At 34.7% G+C, this 20,637-nt stretch overlaps 1 protein-coding gene across 4 annotated transcripts in view; it reads left to right on the top strand.

The window, feature by feature from the left end:
- The window catches only part of igsf9a (immunoglobulin superfamily, member 9a), a 116,613-nt gene that overhangs the window by 30,042 nt on the left and 65,934 nt on the right, over positions 1–20,637 (top strand). For all 4 annotated transcript variants that reach the window (XM_041059514.1, XM_041059516.1, XM_041059515.1 and 1 more), the window contains exons 8-12: positions 1,561–1,706; positions 3,259–3,401; positions 4,907–5,047; positions 5,511–5,627; positions 6,796–6,946. In XM_041059514.1, the coding sequence (XP_040915448.1) occupies positions 1,561–1,706; positions 3,259–3,401; positions 4,907–5,047; positions 5,511–5,627; positions 6,796–6,946 (698 nt within the window). The remainder of the gene's footprint in view (positions 1–1,560; positions 1,707–3,258; positions 3,402–4,906; positions 5,048–5,510; positions 5,628–6,795; positions 6,947–20,637) is intronic.

Consider the following 20,637-nt stretch of genomic DNA (forward strand, 5'->3'; position numbering starts at 1 on the left):
AATGTATCCACAGTTTTATGGGGGGTTTTGGTTTTAGTTTGAAGGAGTTTAACTAATTCTTTTTGCATTTATTGTGGAAAGTGTTGACCACATGTATGGATCCATCCACAGATTGCTTATTTTTTTTATCTTTTGTCAGTGTAAATGACAAACAGCACATTATAATTCTGAATAATTCTGGACCTACAGTATTTAGAGCAGGCAGCTTGTTGAAGAATAAGGCGTGTAAAGCCAGGCTACAGCTTTTATGTCGGTGTGTCAGATACATATTTAATGAGCCTTTCATATCCTTTTCTGGGGGATCTCAATTTTATCCATGGGTTGTGACCAGTAATTTCACAGCCTTTCAAAACTGCAGTGTCTCTGTTTCTCAGCCAACAAAACATATACACCTCAATTAAATCCAAGAGTATCAGTCATTTTTTGTAAGAACTTTTATTATATGTATAAAATAATGACTTTATCTCACCTGTGCTATTAACTGAATTGTTTGCTGACCAACCCTCACAGTTATAAAGCTGCTGTGGCTAATGTGTTTAGTGCTGAAACAATTAGTCACTTAATCAGTTTGTGGACTGACAGGAAATTGTCAGCAACTTTGACCATCAGTCGTTTTTGTTTATGTCATGTGAAGGAAACAGAGACTTTAGCATTTTTGCTTGAGTCATTCTAAATTAAATATCTTTAGCTTTTCGTCCGTTGCTCTCCTGAGACAACTGAGAAAAAATATCTGTCTCTTTAGCTGTGAGAGGCTCTACTTTCTCCACCAGCTAGCTGTTTTTTGCTGCTGTTTGGTGCTGAGCAGGTAGTGCACAGGGGGGTATATCAGAATTTGTTTGCTGACAACAGCTGCCTGCTGCAGATGGAAACAGGGTGGATGTGAGCACTCAGACTGAACCATACTGTAAATTGCCCATAAAACCACATCAGTGAGCTATAACAGGCTAAAAAGCCCACTATAGTTGCAGAGTTGTTTATAATTCTTTGTGAGTTTGTCACTGCGAGCGACCCCTTTCACATTAGTCATTTGATTCACCGTTAATATAAAAAATATTGCGTGGAGCTTAAATAACAGCAGCATTCTGCTGTTGACATTGATGTCAGAGCAAAGAGAGAAAAACACAGTAGTGATGAGAAATATTCAGGTCTTTTACAGTACATGAGTCATCTGACCTACATGGTAATTAGCCCAAATGTGCGACTCTAAATCTTCCCACGAACACATATCATCAGTGTGCATATGTAACCTGTTTGTGAGGTGTTGCAGCCTGGTAGAGTCCTCAGGTTTTCTCTCTGCTCTCTCTGTAAATGTAAGAATGTATAAAATGAGTGGGCACTTCTCTTCCCACTCCAGCTGAAATGAAATGAAATTTCCTAAACCTCCATCTGCACAGTGGTGAATAGCTCACAGGAAAAAAAAAAAAAAAAACTCCTACACTGTTGATTCTCTGAGAACCTGTTTGACTCAGCTCGAATGGAAGAGCTGAATTACCTCTTGCTCTTGTTCTGAAGCAGCTGGTTTGTTCACATATTCAAGAATTCCCCTGTGTTTTCCTCAAGGTCTTTGAAAACACGAGTGAAGATCGTGGTGGATGGAACTCTGCTCATCTCCAGCGTCATCCCAGAGGATTCTGGGAACTACACCTGCATGCCGACCAACGGCCTGCTGACCCCGCCCACCGCCTCTGCCAACCTCACAGTCTTGCGTACGTGTGTGTGTGCAGTCTGTAGTTAACGTAGCGTATGTGAGTCCTCAGGAGACATCAGACATGTGCTTCCTTTTTCATATTCTCATTTCTTCAGAATTTCAGCACACAGTTAAACAATTGATACAAAATAGTTAAAAATGTTTATCTATAATTATCTAATTAAATATTGAAATGTAAACAAGTGATTATTGATATACATAAAAACCAACAATTGTTATTATACATCTTAACCATATAACCATACACATTGTTGCTGTACTTTAAAACTTGTGACAGGTCACATTGAATTAGGTTACATTCTCCTAGATCTTAAATATTTAAAGAGTAACTTAATACCAGGCTGTAAAGCATTGTTTCATGAATCCTGTCTGGTTGAAAGCTTCAAGTTTGTTTCACGTCTGACCATAGTGATGGGTGTGGTTGATTATGGTCAGACAGGTGCTCTGTTGCCACCTGTAACCACACCCATCAGTAATGTCATGGTGTGCTTACACACCCTGGAGAACACCTCTACATCACTACAACGTGGCTTGAAGTTAAACCACTTGAGGTCAATAAAGATGTGACTTTAAGTTGCTCTTTAACTTGAGTTTACAACAGAAATACCATAAAGAAATGCAGAGGGGATCATGAGCTGAAAACAGCACGTTCATGTTCTGTAACCGAACCATTCAAGAGTTGAAAAATGTCCTGCCAGAGGGCTTTTTCATCAAATGGGAGAGATGCTGTGTGGGAATCATCTCTAACAATATTCACTGCCATTTGATGGAGCCAAAATGTATAAATTAAAGAAAGAGATCAGAAGGAGTGGCCAGAAATTTTAGATACAGGTTTTAACTATTTTCTCTTTCACAGTAATAGACTAAAGTGGAATAGGGAAAGTTAGCACATTTACCATAACTGATGTGAAAACTTGACCATAGTTTCCCCGAAAATACAAATTTTTACACCACACCTGATGAACGAGCTTTAAGATTTTGCCTTTTCATTTAGGTTTAGCAAAGATTACAGTGCCAGTATAGTTCCCAACCATGTGCATTTTGCTGTGTGTGTCTTTCCTTACCGATTGAATAACAGTTATATTCAGATATTTAACTGAGGACCTATATAACCATAAACAAGCCTTTCTGAGTTTATTAACTAATTATAATTGAAAACAGAAGCCTGTTTACATGTTGTATACAGATGTAAACAATCCTTTAGTGGCATCAGAAAATGGTAATAACCGTGATTTATTTATTGTAAAATCAGTAACAGTTGGCAATGTGGACTTTTCCTCTGAACATTTTACTGTTCCTTGTAGACCTGTAAAACCCTTCAGACACATTCAGTCAGCTGTAAATACAAGGGGCAGCACTTGTAGTAGAAACACAGGCACACAGGAAACAAATTACAACACAGCAATCTGTTCTCAAAATGAATCAGAGGTTATGGATCATGGTGCACGTTCTCTGCCTCAGTACATGTAATTTCCTGTGGTATTAAAACAGTAAGACATTGTGGAAGTTATTACAAAATAAATGAGTTTTAATATTTTCCCTCCACTCAGACCCAGCCCAGCCTCTTCAAATGCCTCAAGAAACATACCTTCCCACTGGTATGGACGGCATGGTCACCTGCCCGTCGGCAGCTCAGCCGCCGCTTCTCCATGTGGATTGGACAAAGGATGGAGAGCCACTCGACCTTTCCTTGGTAATAAAAAGCAGAATCTCCACATGGAGGCATGGTCGCTACAAACTCAAATGCAGGTCCTACTTAATTTAATGTTTCCTGCTAATGCAAACATCACAGAGAAGCAGCATCTTCCATTCATTTCCTTTTAGCAGAGACAGACTCTGTCAGACTCTGCTGATGACAAGAGGCATCTATAGAGCAACCTTCACTAACAGCCCGCCATGCAAATGTTTTTCAGTCATCCCACTCAACTTGCCTACGGTATAGCACAGCAACAATTTTCTTGCTTTTACACTGTTAACGCTGAGGAAGATGTTATGATAATTTTTTTTTTTTTATCAAGCATTTTCATGGGACATTTCCTGTGTCCGCTGATGGAATTTTTCCTTTCAGGTTTTCAATTCTGAAGTCATTCAATCACATATATCTTAATGGAGAGGGATGATGTGTTCAACCTTAAAAGCTTTTGAAGCAATCCCCAAGGAACTCCTTACTGCCCCCTTTGCACTCGTTTTTCTTCTTCTTCTTTTTTTTTTCATTTTCAGTTCAATCTACTGTTCACCTCATCTGAGGGATGGGTATAAGAACCATAATAGATGAGGAGCAGGGAATGGGACAGCCATAGACATTTTTTTAACCTTTTATTCTCCTCGTGTTTTCAGATTGGAAATACATATGCAGAGTCTGTGGTGACAGCTTCCTAAAACCATTTCCTTTGTTTTGAGTGCCAGATATCCACCCGCTTCCTCCTCCTCCCCCTTCACATGCTGCGTTGACCCCCTCCTGAACACTTTGGTCTGAGCGATGGACATGATGGTGGATGAGAAGCACCACAGGAAATGTGATAGATTCCTATAGTGTGGGGCACAGGAGCTGTCAGGCTGTTATTCTGCCAATTATTCCAATTCCACCCTGGATGTCACAAGCTCTCATACCCACAGTAATACTTTCTCACAGCCTCATTCTGTGGAGGATAATAGCAGTTTTGACTTCATTAAACTGAGTGGGAGCCTTTTTGCGCAGTCAAAGCGCAACACAAGCCTTCTGCTTTGGCTTAATGGGGAAAAAATGACTCGAAAATTTACCTGCTTTTAATGCAAATGCCTCAGAAAGTGATTCTGAAAGCACTGCAGAGCATTTCTGTCACATGTGTTTGGATTCGCCTCAGAAATGATAAGGAGAAAATTGACAAAAGGCTTTTCTAATCGGAAGAAGAGAAGCTCACTTTATCTTTTACATGTATTTTAGATATCATCTTACAAAAGCTGTGACGACATTAATAAATAATACGTATTTTTTAAAAAGCTTGGATATAATCTGCCCAGTGGGGGCTTAAGTACTTAACTGATGCAGGACTGTGGAGGGTAGATATCAGAAACAGTATTTCTATTTTTTATTTCTAAGTCCGTCAAACACAGCTGAGGAGCTAACTTTTTTTTTTTTTTGGCCTTAATACCATGTATCAGTCAAGGCATTCATTCCATTTCTGTGTGATTGATGTGAGCATTGTGCTCTTCTTCCAGTATCCTGGATGGACCTTGACACCTGAGGGCTCTTTGTCAATGGCCACAGTTAATGACGATGCAGCGGGCGTGTACACGTGTACCCCTTACAACAGCTACGGCAGCATGGGTTCATCTGGGCCAACCAATGTAGTTCTACAGGTTAGTGAGTCCCTCAATGAGATACAATGCACATTACATGAAGTCTTATAAAGTACCTTTTGTGAGGCAGACTCCATTTCCTGGAGGGTGAACACCAAATTGTTGGTCAGTCATAGCATGGAAGGTCAGAAACTGCCACTAAATCTGTCCTTCTAGTTCTGCTTAACTGTCTACACCACTGTGTATTTTAATTAACCACAACTGCATCTGTCACAGCGAATTAAAAACTTAACAGAAACGACATTTTATTGACCTTTTCACTCTGACGTGTGAGCCCTCTGGCATTAATGGAAGTCAACTCAGACTCACTACAATGGCAGCACTATTTGGGAGTTAATTGTGTGGCTAATCCTTTTGTTATTAAGATAATCTTGTCCAAAGCGGCGGTAATCCAGTCTTAAAATCCATTGTTGGCATTGCTGCAATCTCCTTGATTCAGCTATATTGTTTTGGCAATTCACAGGACCCCCCATCATTCAGCATCACTCCAGAGAAGCAATACAAACAGGAGGCTGGTAGGACCCTGCTCATCCCCTGTCAAGGAAATGAGGACCCAACAGTTAAAGTGACCTGGAGGAAGGTAAATAACCCAGTGCAGGTTATTCAGTTTGTTTACAAGGGCTCTCATTTTTTTTGTATTATGTTTCTATTTAACTTAGCTTATGCTACAACAGGCAGATTTGGAAATATTCCAACTGTGCACTTAGTGGCTTCAGTGTAAAGCACAAACATGCACTTTATCATGCAAGAGGTACAAGAGCAAATGCCTGTAGAAATGTGTACATACTAGAACATATGGAGTAGTCCAGACGAAACTGGATAAATTTAATGATGTTTTATCTACGAGAATTTCTACAAAAGCAAAATAGAATTTTAAAAAATGGATTAAAAAAAAATCCAAGTTTTAATCTTGTGTCCACTGCACTTAACCGTTAGATAGTGGGTCGGAGTAGCTAGCAGAGCGATATTATGTAGGAGGTGTGTGTCAGTTGGCACAAGCTATGTGTTGTTATCCAAAGGAGCACAACAAACTTGCAACAAACTTGAAACTTTCAATCACAGTAACTTTAAAACACTGAGTGTAGTTACTCTTTAGGGAAAATTCTGTTCTGTTTGTGCTGCCATATACTGGTTGCTTCAAGCTCAGTACAGCACCTCACAGTGCACAACTGTGCAATGCTACATTGCATTTAAGCTTGGTCAGACGTAAAGCAGACCCATGGAGGTCAGTGCAGCAATGTTTTTCCAACACACAGATATTGGTGAGCAGTTACAGTTTCAAGTGCTGTGAGAAGTCAATACTTTCAAGCTTTTTGCTTTAATGCCCTTCCCATCCCAACACTTCCTGTCTGTACTGTATATTAGAGCTGGACATTATGAACTAAACTGTATATTACTGCCAATACACTGTTAGATATACACGGATAAATATACTGTAATGAAAACCTTTTTTAATTTATAAATGAATCACACTTCCTTACTTGTACTGGCTTACTTCTGATTTCGGATATGTTTATCTTAATTGAATACAGAATGGCCAGTTGTAAGCTAATGGGCTAGTTAAACTTCCTGGCAGGTTTCACTGGTTGTTGGAGCTATTTTCAGTTAAATTATGAGACGTAGACAGTTAATTGAACTTGGTCAATTGAGATCTCTTCTGTTTGTCCATCCCCACTGAATAGATGGTATATTTAGACAGATTCAGAGAGTTTTGTTCCATCTGTGGATGGTCTTTGTGTTTGTGATAGGTGGACCTGGCTCGTCGCATCTCTTACTCCATAGAACCCAACGGTTCTCTGCTGCTGCAGCCTCTCACTAAGGACCACCAGGGGGTGTGGGAGTGCAGTTCTGCTAACCGTGTAGCCTCGGTGAAGGCCAGCACACAAGTCTTTGTTCTGGGTGAGTGCAATCAGGAGGATTCCTATCTGAGAAAACCATTGCAAAAGTTGGTCTTGCTATTACATGAGCCGTCCGCTTTTTTATTTTTGGGGTCCAAGCAGCTTTGCTGCCATATTCGATTTGGGCTCCTATCTAGGGAACGCTTTGGTGCAGTGAAACCAATTTGGTCGCATGCATCATGACCAAGTCCCGAGGGGACAGGACGAATTTAGTGTCAATCAGCCACTATGGGGGCGCTGCAATTAGCAAAATTTTTCTGTTGGCTGATATCACTTGATGTGTTTGGATTTAGAACTAAATGATTGATGAATTCATGTCTGCAGATGCTCTAATGTATGTACTGTGACATTTTTTATGACATATTTTGAGGCGATACTAGAGTATGACTTTTTTTGGCCGATTTTGAAGCCTGACTATACTATGATGTTTTTTTGGCATATTTTGAGGCCATACTAAAGTATGACTTTTTTTGGCCAATTGTGAAGCCTTATAATACTATGACGTTTTTTATGACATTTTGAGGCCGAAAAAAATTGTGACTTTTTTTGGCCGAAAAAAACGCCATACTATACTATGACGTTTTTTATGACATTTTGAGACCGAAAAAAATGTAGACTTTTTTTGGCTGAAAAAAATGCCATACTATACTATGACGTTTTTTCTGACATTTTGAGGTCGAAAAAAATGTTGACTTTTTTTGGCCGAAAAAAACGCCATACTATACTATGACGTTTTTTATGACATTTTGAGGCCGAAAAAAATTGTGACTTTTTTTGGCCGAAAAAAACGCCATACTATACTATGACGTTTTTTATGACATTTTGAGGCCGAAAAAAATTTTGACTTTTTTTTTGCCCGAAAAAAATGGCATACTATACTATGACGTTTTTTATGACATTTTGAGTCCGAAAAAAATTTTGACTTTTTTTGGCCAAAAAAAACGCCATACGTCATACTATGACGTTTTTTATGACATTTTGAGGCCGAAAAAAATTTTGACTTTTTTTGGCCGAAAAAAACGCCATACTATACTATGACGTTTTTTATGACATTTTGAGGTCGAAAAAAATTGTGACATTTTTTGGCCGAAAAAAACGCCATACTATACTATGACGTTTTTTATGACATTTTGAGATGAAAAAAATTTTTGACTTTTTTTGGCCGAAAAAACGCCATACTATACTATGACGTTTTTTATGACATTTTGAGGTCGAAAAAAATTTAGACTTTTTTTGGCCGAAAAAAACGGCATACTATACTATGACGTTTTTTATGACATTTTGAGGTCGAAAAAAATGTAGACTTTTTTTGGCCGAAAAAAACGCCATACTATACTATGACGTTTTTTTATGACATTTTGAGGCCGAAAAAAACGCCATACTATACTATGACGTTTTTTATGACATTTTGAGGCCGAAAAAAATTTGGACTTTTTTTGGCCGAAAAAAACGCCATACTATACTATGACGTTTTTTATGACATTTTGAGGTCGAAAAAAATTTTGACTGTCTTTGGCCGATTTTGATGCCTTACTATACTATGACGTTTTTTATGACATTTTGAGGTCGAAAAAAATTTTGACTGTCTTTGGCCGAAAAAAACGCCATACTATACTATGACGTTTTTTATGACACTTTGAGGTCGAAATAATTTTTGACTTTTTTTGGCCGAAAAAAACGCCATACTATACTATGACGTTTTTTCTGACATTTTGAGGTCGAAAAAAATTTTGACTGTCTTTGGCCGATTTTGACGCCTTACTATACTATGACGTTTTTTATGACATTTTGAGGCCGAAAAAAATTTTGACTTTTTTTGGCCGAAAAAAACGCCATACTATACTATGACGTTTTTTATGACATTTTGAGGTCGAAAAAAATTTTGACTTTTTTTGGCCGAAAAAAACGCCATACTATACTATGACGTTTTTTATGACATTTTGAGGTCGAAAAAAATTTTGAATATTTTTTGGCCGATTTTGACGCCTTACTATACTATGACGTTTTTTATGACATTTTGAGGCCGAAAAAAATTTAGACTTTTTTTGGCCGAAAAAAACGCCATACTATACTATAACGTTTTTTATGACATTTTGAGGTCGAAAAAAATTTTGACTGTCTTTGGCCGAAAAAAACGCCATACTATACTATGACGTTTTTTATGACATTTTGAGGCCGAAAAAAATGTAGACTTTTTTTGGCCGAAAAAAACGCCATACTATACTATGACGTTTTTTATGACATTTTGAGGTCGAAAAAAATGTAGACTTTTTTTGGCCGAAAAAAACGCCATACTATACTATGACGTTTTTTATGACATTTTGAGGTCGAAAAAAATTTTGACTGTCTTTGGCCGATTTTGATGCCTTACTATACTATGACGTTTTTTATGACATTTTGAGTCCGAAAAAATTTTTGACTTTTTTTGGCCGAAAAAAACGCCATACTATACTATGACGTTTTTTATGACATTTTGAGGTCGAAATAATTTTTGACTTTTTTTGGCCGAAAAAAACGCCATACTATACTATGACGTTTTTTATGACATTTTGAGGCCGAAAAAAATTGTGACTTTTTTTGGCCGAAAAAAACGCCATACTATACTATGACGTTTTTTATGACATTTTGAGGTCGAAAAAAATTTTGACTGTCTTTGGCCGATTTTGATGCCTTACTAGACTATGACGTTTTTTATGACATTTTGAGGCCGAAAAAAATTTAGACTTTTTTTGGCCGAAAAAAACGCCATACTATACTATGACGTTTTTTATGACATTTTGAGGCCGAAAAAAATTTAGACTTTTTTTGGCCGAAAAAAACGCCATACTATACTATGACGTTTTTTATGACATTTTGAGGCCGAAAAAAATTTAAACTTCTTTTGGCCGAAAAAAACGCCATACTATACTATGACGTTTTTTATGACATTTTGAGGTCGAAAAAAATTTTGACTGTCTTTGGCCGAAAAAAACGCCATACTATACTATGACGTTTTTTATGACATTTTGAGGTCGAAAAAAATTTTGACTGTCTTTGGCCGATTTTGATGCCTTACTATACTGTGACGTTTTTTATGACATTTTGAGGCCGAAAAAAATTTTGACTGTCTTTGGCCGAAAAAAACGTCATACTATACTATGACGTTTTTTATGACATTTTGAGGCCGAAAAAAATTTTGACTTTTTTTGGCCGAAAAAAACGCCATACTATACTATGACGTTTTTTATGACATTTTGAGGTCGAAAAAAATTGTGACTTTTTTTGGCCGAAAAAAACGCCATACTATACTATGACGTTTTTTATGACATTTTGAGGTCGAAAAAAATTTTGACTGTCTTTGGCCGATTTTGATGCCTTACTATACTATGACGTTTTTTATGACATTTTGAGGTCGAAAAAAATTTTGACTTTTTTTGGCCGAAAAAAACGCCATACTATACTATGACGTTTTTTATGACATTTTGAGGTCGAAAAAAATTTTAACTTTTTTTGGCCGATTTTGATGCCTTACTATACTATGACGTTTTTTATGACATTTTGAGGCCAAAAAAAATGTAGACTTTTTTTGGCCGAAAAAAACGCCATACTATACTATGACGTTTTTTATGACATTTTGAGGTTGAAAAAAATTTTGACTGTCTTTGGCCGATTTTGATGCCTTACTATACTGTGACGTTTTTTATGACATTTTGAGGCCGAAAAAAATGTAGACTTTTTTTGGCCGAAAAAAACGCCATACTATACTATGACGTTTTTTATGACATTTTGAGGTCGAATAAATTTTTTACTGTCTTTGGCCGATTTTGAGGCCTTACTATACTATGACATTTTTTATGACATTTTGAGGCCGAAAACAATGTTGACTTTTTTTGGCCGAAAAAAACGCCATACTATACTATGACGTTTTTTATGACATTTTGAGGCCGAAAAATTTTTTTACTTTTTTTGGCCGAAAAAAACGCCATACTATACTATGACGTTTTTTATGACATTTTGAGGTCGAAAAAAATTTTGACTGTCTTTGGCCGAAAAAAACGCCATACTATACTATGACGTTTTTTATGACATTTTGAGGTCGAAAAAAATTTTGACTGTCTTTGGCCGATTTTGATGCCTTACTATACTGTGACGTTTTTTATGACATTTTGAGGCCAAAAAAAATGTAGACTTTTTTTGGCCGATTTTGATGCCTTACTATACTATGACGTTTTTTATGACATTTTGAGGCCGAAAAAAATTTAGACTTTTTTTGGCCGAAAAAAACGCCATACTATACTATGACATTTTTTATGACATTTTGAGGTCGAAAAAAATTTTGACTGTCTTTGGCCGATTTTGATGCCTTACTGTACTATGACGTTTTTTATGACATTTTGAGGTCGAAAAAAATTTTGACTGTCTTTGGCCGAAAAAAACGCCATACTATACTATGACGTTTTTTATGACATTTTGAGGTCGAAAAAAATTTTGATTGTCTTTGGCCGATTTTGATGCCTTACTATATTATGACGTTTTTTATGACATTTTGAGGCCGAAAAAAATTTTGACTTTTTTTGGCCGAAAAAAACGCCATACTATACTATGACGTTTTTTATGACACTTTGAGGTCGAAAAAAATTTTGACTGTCTTTGGCCGAAAAAAACGCCATACTATACTATGACGTTTTTTATGACATTTTGAGGCCGAAAAAAATTTTGACTTTTTTTGGCCGAAAAAAAAACGACATACTATACTATGACGTTTTTTATGACATTTTGAGTCCGAAAAAAATTTAGACTTTTTTTGGCCGAAAAAAACGCCATACTATACTATGACGTTTTTTGTGACATTTTGAGGCCGAAAAAAATTTTGACTTTTTTTGGCCGAAAAAAACGCCATACTATACTATGACGTTTTTTATGACATTTTGAGGTCGAAAAAAATTTTGACTGTCTTTGGCCGATTTTGATGCCTTACTATACTGTGACGTTTTTTATGACATTTTGAGGCCGAAAAAAATTTTGACTTTTTTTGGCCGAAAAAAACGCCATACTATACTATGACGTTTTTTGTGACATTTTGAGTCCGAAAAAAATTTTGACTTTTTTTGGCCGAAAAAAACGCCATACTATACTATGACGTTTTTTATGACATTTTGAGGTCGAAAAAAATTTTGACTTTTTTTGGCCGAAAAAAACGCCATACTATACTATGACGTTTTTTATGACATTTTGAGGCCGAAAAAAATTTTGACTTTTTTTGGCTGAAAAAAACGCCATACTATACTATGACGTTTTTTATGACATTTTGAGGTCGAAAAAAATTTTGACTTTTTTTGGCCGATTTTGAGGCCTTACTATACTATGACGTTTTTTATAACATTTTGAGGCCGAAAAAAATTTTGACTTTTTTTGGCCGAAAAAAACGCCATACTATACTATGACGTTTTTTATGACATTTTGAGGTCGAAAAAAATGTAGACTTTTTTTGGCCGAAAAAAACGCCATACTATACTATGATGTTTTTTATGACATTTTGAGGTCGAAAAAAATTTTGACTTTCTTTGGCCGATTTTGACGCCATACTATACTATGACGTTTTTTATGACATTTTGAGGTCGAAAAAAATTTTGACTTTTTTTGGCCGAAAAAAACGCCATACTATACTATGACGTTTTTTATGACATTTTGAGGTCGAAAAAAATTTTGACTGTCTTTGGCCGATTTTGATGCCTTACTATACTGTGACGTTTTTTATGACATTTTGAGGCCGAAAAAAATTTTGACTGTCTTTGGCCGAAAAAAACGCCATACTATACTATGACGTTTTTTATGACATTTTGAGGTCGAAAAAAATTTTGACTGTCTTTGGCCGATTTTGATGCCTTACTATACTGTGACGTTTTTTATGACATTTTGAGGCCAAAAAAAATGTAGACTTTTTTTGGCCGATTTTGATGCCTTACTATACTATGACGTTTTTTATGACATTTTGAGGCCGAAAAAAATTTAGACTTTTTTTGGCCGAAAAAAACGCCATACTATACTATGACATTTTTTATGACATTTTGAGGTCGAAAAAAATTTTGACTGTCTTTGGCCGATTTTGATGCCTTACTGTACTATGACGTTTTTTATGACATTTTGAGGTCGAAAAAAATTTTGACTGTCTTTGGCCGAAAAAAACGCCATACTATACTATGACGTTTTTTATGACATTTTGAGGTCGAAAAAAATTTTGATTGTCTTTGGCCGATTTTGATGCCTTACTATATTATGACGTTTTTTATGACATTTTGAGGCCGAAAAAAATTTTGACTTTTTTTGGCCGAAAAAAACGCCATACTATACTATGACGTTTTTTATGACACTTTGAGGTCGAAAAAAATTTTGACTGTCTTTGGCCGAAAAAAACGCCATACTATACTATGACGTTTTTTATGACATTTTGAGGCCGAAAAAAATTTTGACTTTTTTTGGCCGAAAAAAAAAACGACATACTATACTATGACGTTTTTTATGACATTTTGAGTCCGAAAAAAATTTAGACTTTTTTTGGCCGAAAAAAACGCCATACTATACTATGACGTTTTTTGTGACATTTTGAGGCCGAAAAAAATTTTGACTTTTTTTGGCCGAAAAAAACGCCATACTATACTATGACGTTTTTTATGACATTTTGAGGTCGAAAAAAATTTTGACTGTCTTTGGCCGATTTTGATGCCTTACTATACTGTGACGTTTTTTATGACATTTTGAGGCCGAAAAAAATTTTGACTTTTTTTGGCCGAAAAAAACGCCATACTATACTATGACGTTTTTTGTGACATTTTGAGTCCGAAAAAAATTTTGACTTTTTTTGGCCGAAAAAAACGCCATACTATACTATGACGTTTTTTATGACATTTTGAGGTCGAAAAAAATTTTGACTTTTTTTGGCCGAAAAAAACGCCATACTATACTATGACGTTTTTTATGACATTTTGAGGCCGAAAAAAATTTTGACTTTTTTTGGCTGAAAAAAACGCCATACTATACTATGACGTTTTTTATGACATTTTGAGGTCGAAAAAAATTTTGACTTTTTTTGGCCGATTTTGAGGCCTTACTATACTATGACGTTTTTTATAACATTTTGAGGCCGAAAAAAATGTAGACTTTTTTTGGCCGAAAAAAACGCCATACTATACTATGACGTTTTTTATGACATTTTGAGGTCGAAAAAAATGTAGACTTTTTTTGGCCGAAAAAAACGCCATACTATACTATGATGTTTTTTATGACATTTTGAGGTCGAAAAAAATTTTGACTTTCTTTGGCCGATTTTGACGCCATACTATACTATGACGTTTTTTATGACATTTTGAGGTCGAAAAAAATGTAGACTTTTTTTGGCCGAAAAAAACGCCATACTATACTATGACGTTTTTTATGACATTTTGAGGTCGAAAAAAATTTTGACTGTCTTTGGCCGATTTTGATGCCTTACTATACTGTGACGTTTTTTATGACATTTTGAGGCCGAAAAAAATGTAGACTTTTTTTGGCCGAAAAAAACGCCATACTATACTATGACGTTTTTTATGACATTTTGAGGTCGAAAAAAATTTTGACTTTTTTTGGCCGAAAAAAACGCCATACTATACTATGACGTTTTTTATGACATTTTGAGGTCGAAAAAAATGTAGACTTTTTTTGGCCGAAAAAAACGCCATACTATACTATGACGTTTTTTATGACATTTTGAGGTCGAAAAAAATTTTGACTGTCTTTGGCCGATTTTGATGCCTTACTATACTGTGACGTTTTTTATGACATTTTGAGGCCGAAAAAAATGTAGACTTTTTTTGGCCGAAAAAAACGCCATACTATACTATGACGTTTTTTATGACATTTTGAGGTCGAAAAAAATGTAGACTTTTTTTGGCCGAAAAAAACGCCATACTATACTATGACGTTTTTTATGACATTTTGAGGTCGAAAAAAATTTTGACTGTCTTTGGCCGAAAAAAACGCCATACTATACTATGACGTTTTTTATGACATTTTGAGGCCGAAAAAAATTTTGACTTTTTTTGGCTGAAAAAAACGCCATACTATACTATGACGTTTTTTATGACATCTTGAGGTCGAAAAAAATTTTGACTTTTTTTGGCCGATTTTGAGGCCTTACTATACTATGACGTTTTTTATAACATTTTGAGGCCGAAAAAAATTTTGACTTTTTTTGGCCGAAAAAAACGCCATACTATACTATGACGTTTTTTATGACATTTTGAGGTCGAAAAAAATGTAGACTTTTTTTGGCCGAAAAAAACGCCATACTATACTATGACGTTTTTTATGACATTTTGAGGTCGAAAAAAATTTTGACTTTCTTTGGCCGATTTTGACGCCATACTATACTATGACGTTTTTTATGACATTTTGAGGTCGAAAAAAATGTAGACTTTTTTTGACCGAAAAAAACGCCATACTATACTATGACGTTTTTTATGACATTTTGAGGTCGAAAAAAATTTTGACTGTCTTTGGCCGATTTTGATGCCTTACTATACTGTGACGTTTTTCATGACATTTTGAGGCCGAAAAAAATTTTGACTTTTTTTGGCCGAAAAAAACGCCATACTATACTATGACGTTTTTTGTGACATTTTGAGTCCGAAAAAATTTTTGACTTTTTTTGGCCGAAAAAAACGCCATACTATACTATGACGTTTTTTATGACATTTTGAGGCCGAAAAAAATTTTGACTGTCTTTGGCCGATTTTGATGACTTACTATACTATAACGTTTTTTATGACATTTTGAGTCCGAAAAAAATTTTGACTTTTTTTGGCCGAAAAAAACGCCATACTATACTATGACGTTTTTTATGACATTTTGAGGCCGAAAAAAATTTTGACTTTTTTTGGCCGAAAAAAACGCCATACTATACTATGACGTTTTTTTATGACATTTTGAGGTCGAAAAAAGTTTTGACTGTCTTTGGCCGATTTTGATGCCTTACTATACTATGACGTTTTTTATGACATTTTGAGGTCGAAAAAAGTTTTGACTGTCTTTGGCCGATTTTGATGCCTTACTATACTATGACGTTTTTTATGACATTTTGAGGTCGAAAAATTTTTGACTTTTTTTGGCCGAAAAAAACGCCATACTATACTATGACGTTTTTTATGACATTTTGAGGTCGAAAAAAATTTAGACTTTTTTTGGCCGAAAAAAACGCCATACTATACTATGACGTTTTTTATGACATTTTGAGGTCGAAAAAAATTTTGACTGTCTTTGGCCGATTTTGACGCCTTACTATACTATGACGTTTTTTATGACATTTTGAGGTCGAAAAAAATGTAGACTTTTTTTGGCCGAAAAAAACGCCATACTATACTATGATGTTTTTTATGACATTTTGAGGTCGAAAAAAATTTTGACTGTCTTTGGCCGATTTTGACGCCTTACTATACTATGACGTTTTTTATGACATTTTGAGGTCGAAATAATTTTTGACTTTTTTTGGCCGAAAAAAACGCCATACTATACTATGACGTTTTTTATGATATTTTGAGGCCGAAAAAATTTTTGACTTTTTTTGCCCGAAAAAAACGCCATACTATACTATGACGTTTTTTATGACATTTTGAGGTCGAAATAATTTTTGACTTTTTTTGGCCGAAAAAAACGCCATACTATACTATGACGTTTTTTATGACATTTTGAGTCCGAAAAAAATTTTGACTTTTTTTGGCCGAAAAAAACGCCATACTATACTATGACGTTTTTTGTGACATTTTGAGGCCGAAAAAAATGTAGACTTTTTTTGGCCGAAAAAAACGGCATACTATACTATGACGTTTTTTATGACATTTTGAGGTCGAAAAAAATTTTGACTGTCTTTGGCCGATTTTGATGCCTTACTATACTGTGACGTTTTTTATGACATTTTGAGGCCGAAAAAAATTTAGACTTTTTTTGGCCGAAAAAAACGCCATACTATACTATGACGTTTTTTGTGACATTTTGAGTCCGAAAAAAATTTTGACTTTTTTTGGCCGAAAAAAACGCCATACTATACTATGACGTTTTTTATGACATTTTGAGGTCGAAAAAAATTTTGACTTTTTTTGGCCGATTTTGAGGCCTTACTATACTATGACGTTTTTTATAACATTTTGAGGCCGAAAAAAATTTTGACTTTTTTTGGCCGAAAAAAACGCCATACTATACTATGACGTTTTTTATGACATTTTGAGGTCGAAAAAAATGTAGACTTTTTTTGGCCGAAAAAAACGCCATACTATACTATGATGTTTTTTATGACATTTTGAGGTCGAAAAAAATTTTGACTGTCTTTGGCCGATTTTGACGCCTTACTATACTATGACGTTTTTTATGACATTTTGAGGCCGAAATAATTTTTGACTTTTTTTGGCCGAAAAAAACGCCATACTATACTATGACGTTTTTTATGACATTTTGAGGCCGAAAAAATTTTTGACTTTTTTTGCCCGAAAAAAACGCCATACTATACTATGACGTTTTTTATGACATTTTGAGGTCGAAATAATTTTTGACTTTTTTTGGCCGAAAAAAACGCCATACTATACTATGACGTTTTTTATGACATTTTGAGGCAGAAAAAAATTTAAACTTTTTTTGGCCGAAAAAAACGCCATACTATACTATGACGTTTTTTATGACATTTTGAGGTCGAAAAAAATTTTGACTTTTTTTTGCCGAAAAAAACGGCATACTATACTATGACGTTTTTTATGACATTTTGAGTCCGAAAAAAATTGTGACTTTTTTTGCCCGAAAAAAACGCCATACTATACTATGACGTTTTTTATGACATTTTGAGGTCGAAAAAAATTTTGACTGTCTTTGGCCGATTTTGATGCCTTACTATACTGTGACGTTTTTTATGACATTTTGAGGCCGAAAAAAATTTAGACTTTTTTTGGCCGAAAAAAACGCCATACTATACTATGACGTTTTTTGTGACATTTTGAGTCCGAAAAAAATTTTGACTTTTTTTGGCCGATTTTGATGCCTTACTATACTATAACGTTTTTTATGACATTTTGAGGTCGAAAAAAATTTTGACTTTTTTTGGCCGAAAAAAACGCCATACTATACTATGACGTTTTTTGTGACATTTTGAGGCCGAAAAAAATTTTGACTTTTTTTGGCCGAAAAAAACGCCATACTATACTATGACGTTTTTTATGACATTTTGAGGTCGAAAAAAATTTTGACTTTTTTTGGCCGAAAAAAACGCCATACTATACTATGACGTTTTTTATGACATTTTGAGGCCGAAAAAATTTTTGACTTTTTTTGGCTGAAAAAAACGCCATACTATACTATGACGTTTTTTATGACATTTTGAGGTCGAAAAAAATTTTGACTTTTTTTGGCCGATTTTGAGGCCTTACTATACTATGACGTTTTTTATAACATTTTGAGGCCGAAAAAAATTTTGACTTTTTTTGGCCGAAAAAAACGCCATACTATACTATGACGGTTTTTATGACATTTTGAGGTCGAAAAAAATGTAGACTTTTTTTGGCCGAAAAAAACGCCATACTATACTATGATGTTTTTTATGACATTTTGAGGTCGAAAAAAATTTTGACTTTCTTTGGCCGATTTTGACGCCATACTATACTATGACGTTTTTTATGACATTTTGAGGCAGAAAAAAATTTAAACTTTTTTTGGCCGAAAAAAACGCCATACTATACTATGACGTTTTTTATGACATTTTGAGGTCGAAAAAAATTTTGACTTTTTTTTGCCGAAAAAAACGGCATACTATACTATGACGTTTTTTATGACATTTTGAGTCCGAAAAAAATTGTGACTTTTTTTGCCCGAAAAAAACGCCATACTATACTATGACGTTTTTTATGACATTTTGAGGTCGAAAAAAATTTTGACTGTCTTTGGCCGATTTTGATGCCTTACTATACTGTGACGTTTTTTATGACATTTTGAGGCCGAAAAAAATTTAGACTTTTTTTGGCCGAAAAAAACGCCATACTATACTATGACGTTTTTTGTGACATTTTGAGTCCGAAAAAAATTTTGACTGTCTTTGGCCGATTTTGATGCCTTACTATACTATAACGTTTTTTATGACATTTTGAGGTCGAAAAAAATTTTGACTTTTTTTGGCCGAAAAAAACGCCATACTATACTATGACGTTTTTTGTGACATTTTGAGGCCGAAAAAAATTTTGACTTTTTTTGGCCGAAAAAAACGCCATACTATACTATGACGTTTTTTATGACATTTTGAGGTCGAAAAAAATTTTGACTTTTTTTGGCCGAAAAAAACGCCATACTATACTATGACGTTTTTTATGACATTTTGAGGCCGAAAAAATTTTTGACTTTTTTTGGCTGAAAAAAACGCCATACTATACTATGACGTTTTTTATGACATTTTGAGGTCGAAAAAAATTTTGACTTTTTTTGGCCGATTTTGAGGCCTTACTATACTATGACGTTTTTTATAACATTTTGAGGCCGAAAAAAATTTTGACTTTTTTTGGCCGAAAAAAAACGCCATACTATACTATGACGGTTTTTATGACATTTTGAGGTCGAAAAAAATGTAGACTTTTTTTGGCCGAAAAAAACGCCATACTATACTATGATGTTTTTTATGACATTTTGAGGTCGAAAAAAATTTTGACTTTCTTTGGCCGATTTTGACGCCATACTATACTATGACGTTTTTTATGACATTTTGAGGTCGAAAAAAATGTAGACTTTTTTTGGCCGAAAAAAACGCCATACTATACTATGACGTTTTTTATGACATTTTGAGGTCGAAAAAAATTTTGACTGTCTTTGGCCGATTTTGATGCCTTACTATACTGTGACGTTTTTTATGACATTTTGAGGCCGAAAAAAATTTTGACTTTTTTTGGCCGAAAAAAACGCCATACTATACTATGACGTTTTTTGTGACATTTTGAGTCCGAAAAAAATTTTGACTTTTTTTGGCCGAAAAAAACGCCATACTATACTATGACGTTTTTTATGACATTTTGAGGCCGAAAAAAATTTTGACTGTCTTTGGCCGATTTTGATGCCTTACTATACTATGACGTTTTTTATGACATTTTGAGGTCGAAAAAAATTTTGACTTTTTTTGGCCGAAAAAAAACGCCATACTATACTATGACGTTTTTTATGACATTTTGAGTCCGAAAAAAATTTTGACTTTTTTTGGCCGAAAAAAACGCCATACTATACTATGACGTTTTTTATGACATTTTGAGGCCGAAAAAAATTTTGACTTTTTTTGGCCGATTTTGATGCCTTACTATACTGTGACGTTTTTTATGACATTTTGAGGCCGAAAAAAATTTTGACTTTTTTTGGCCGAAAAAAACGCCATACTATACTATGACGTTTTTTGTGACATTTTGAGTCCGAAAAAAATGTAGACTTTTTTTGGCCGAAAAAAACGCCATACTATACTATGACGTTTTTTATGACATTTTGAGGCCGAAAAAAATTTTGACTGTCTTTGGCCGATTTTGATGCCTTACTATACTATAACGTTTTTTATGACATTTTGAGGTCGAAAAAAATTTTGACTTTTTTTGGCCGAAAAAAACGCCATACTATACTATGACGTTTTTTATGACATTTTGAGGCCGAAAAAAATGTAGACTTTTTTTGGCCGAAAAA

The sequence above is a fragment of the Toxotes jaculatrix genome, chromosome 16 (genome assembly GCF_017976425.1).
Source record: "Toxotes jaculatrix isolate fToxJac2 chromosome 16, fToxJac2.pri, whole genome shotgun sequence".
Lineage (NCBI taxonomy): Eukaryota > Metazoa > Chordata > Actinopteri > Toxotidae > Toxotes > Toxotes jaculatrix.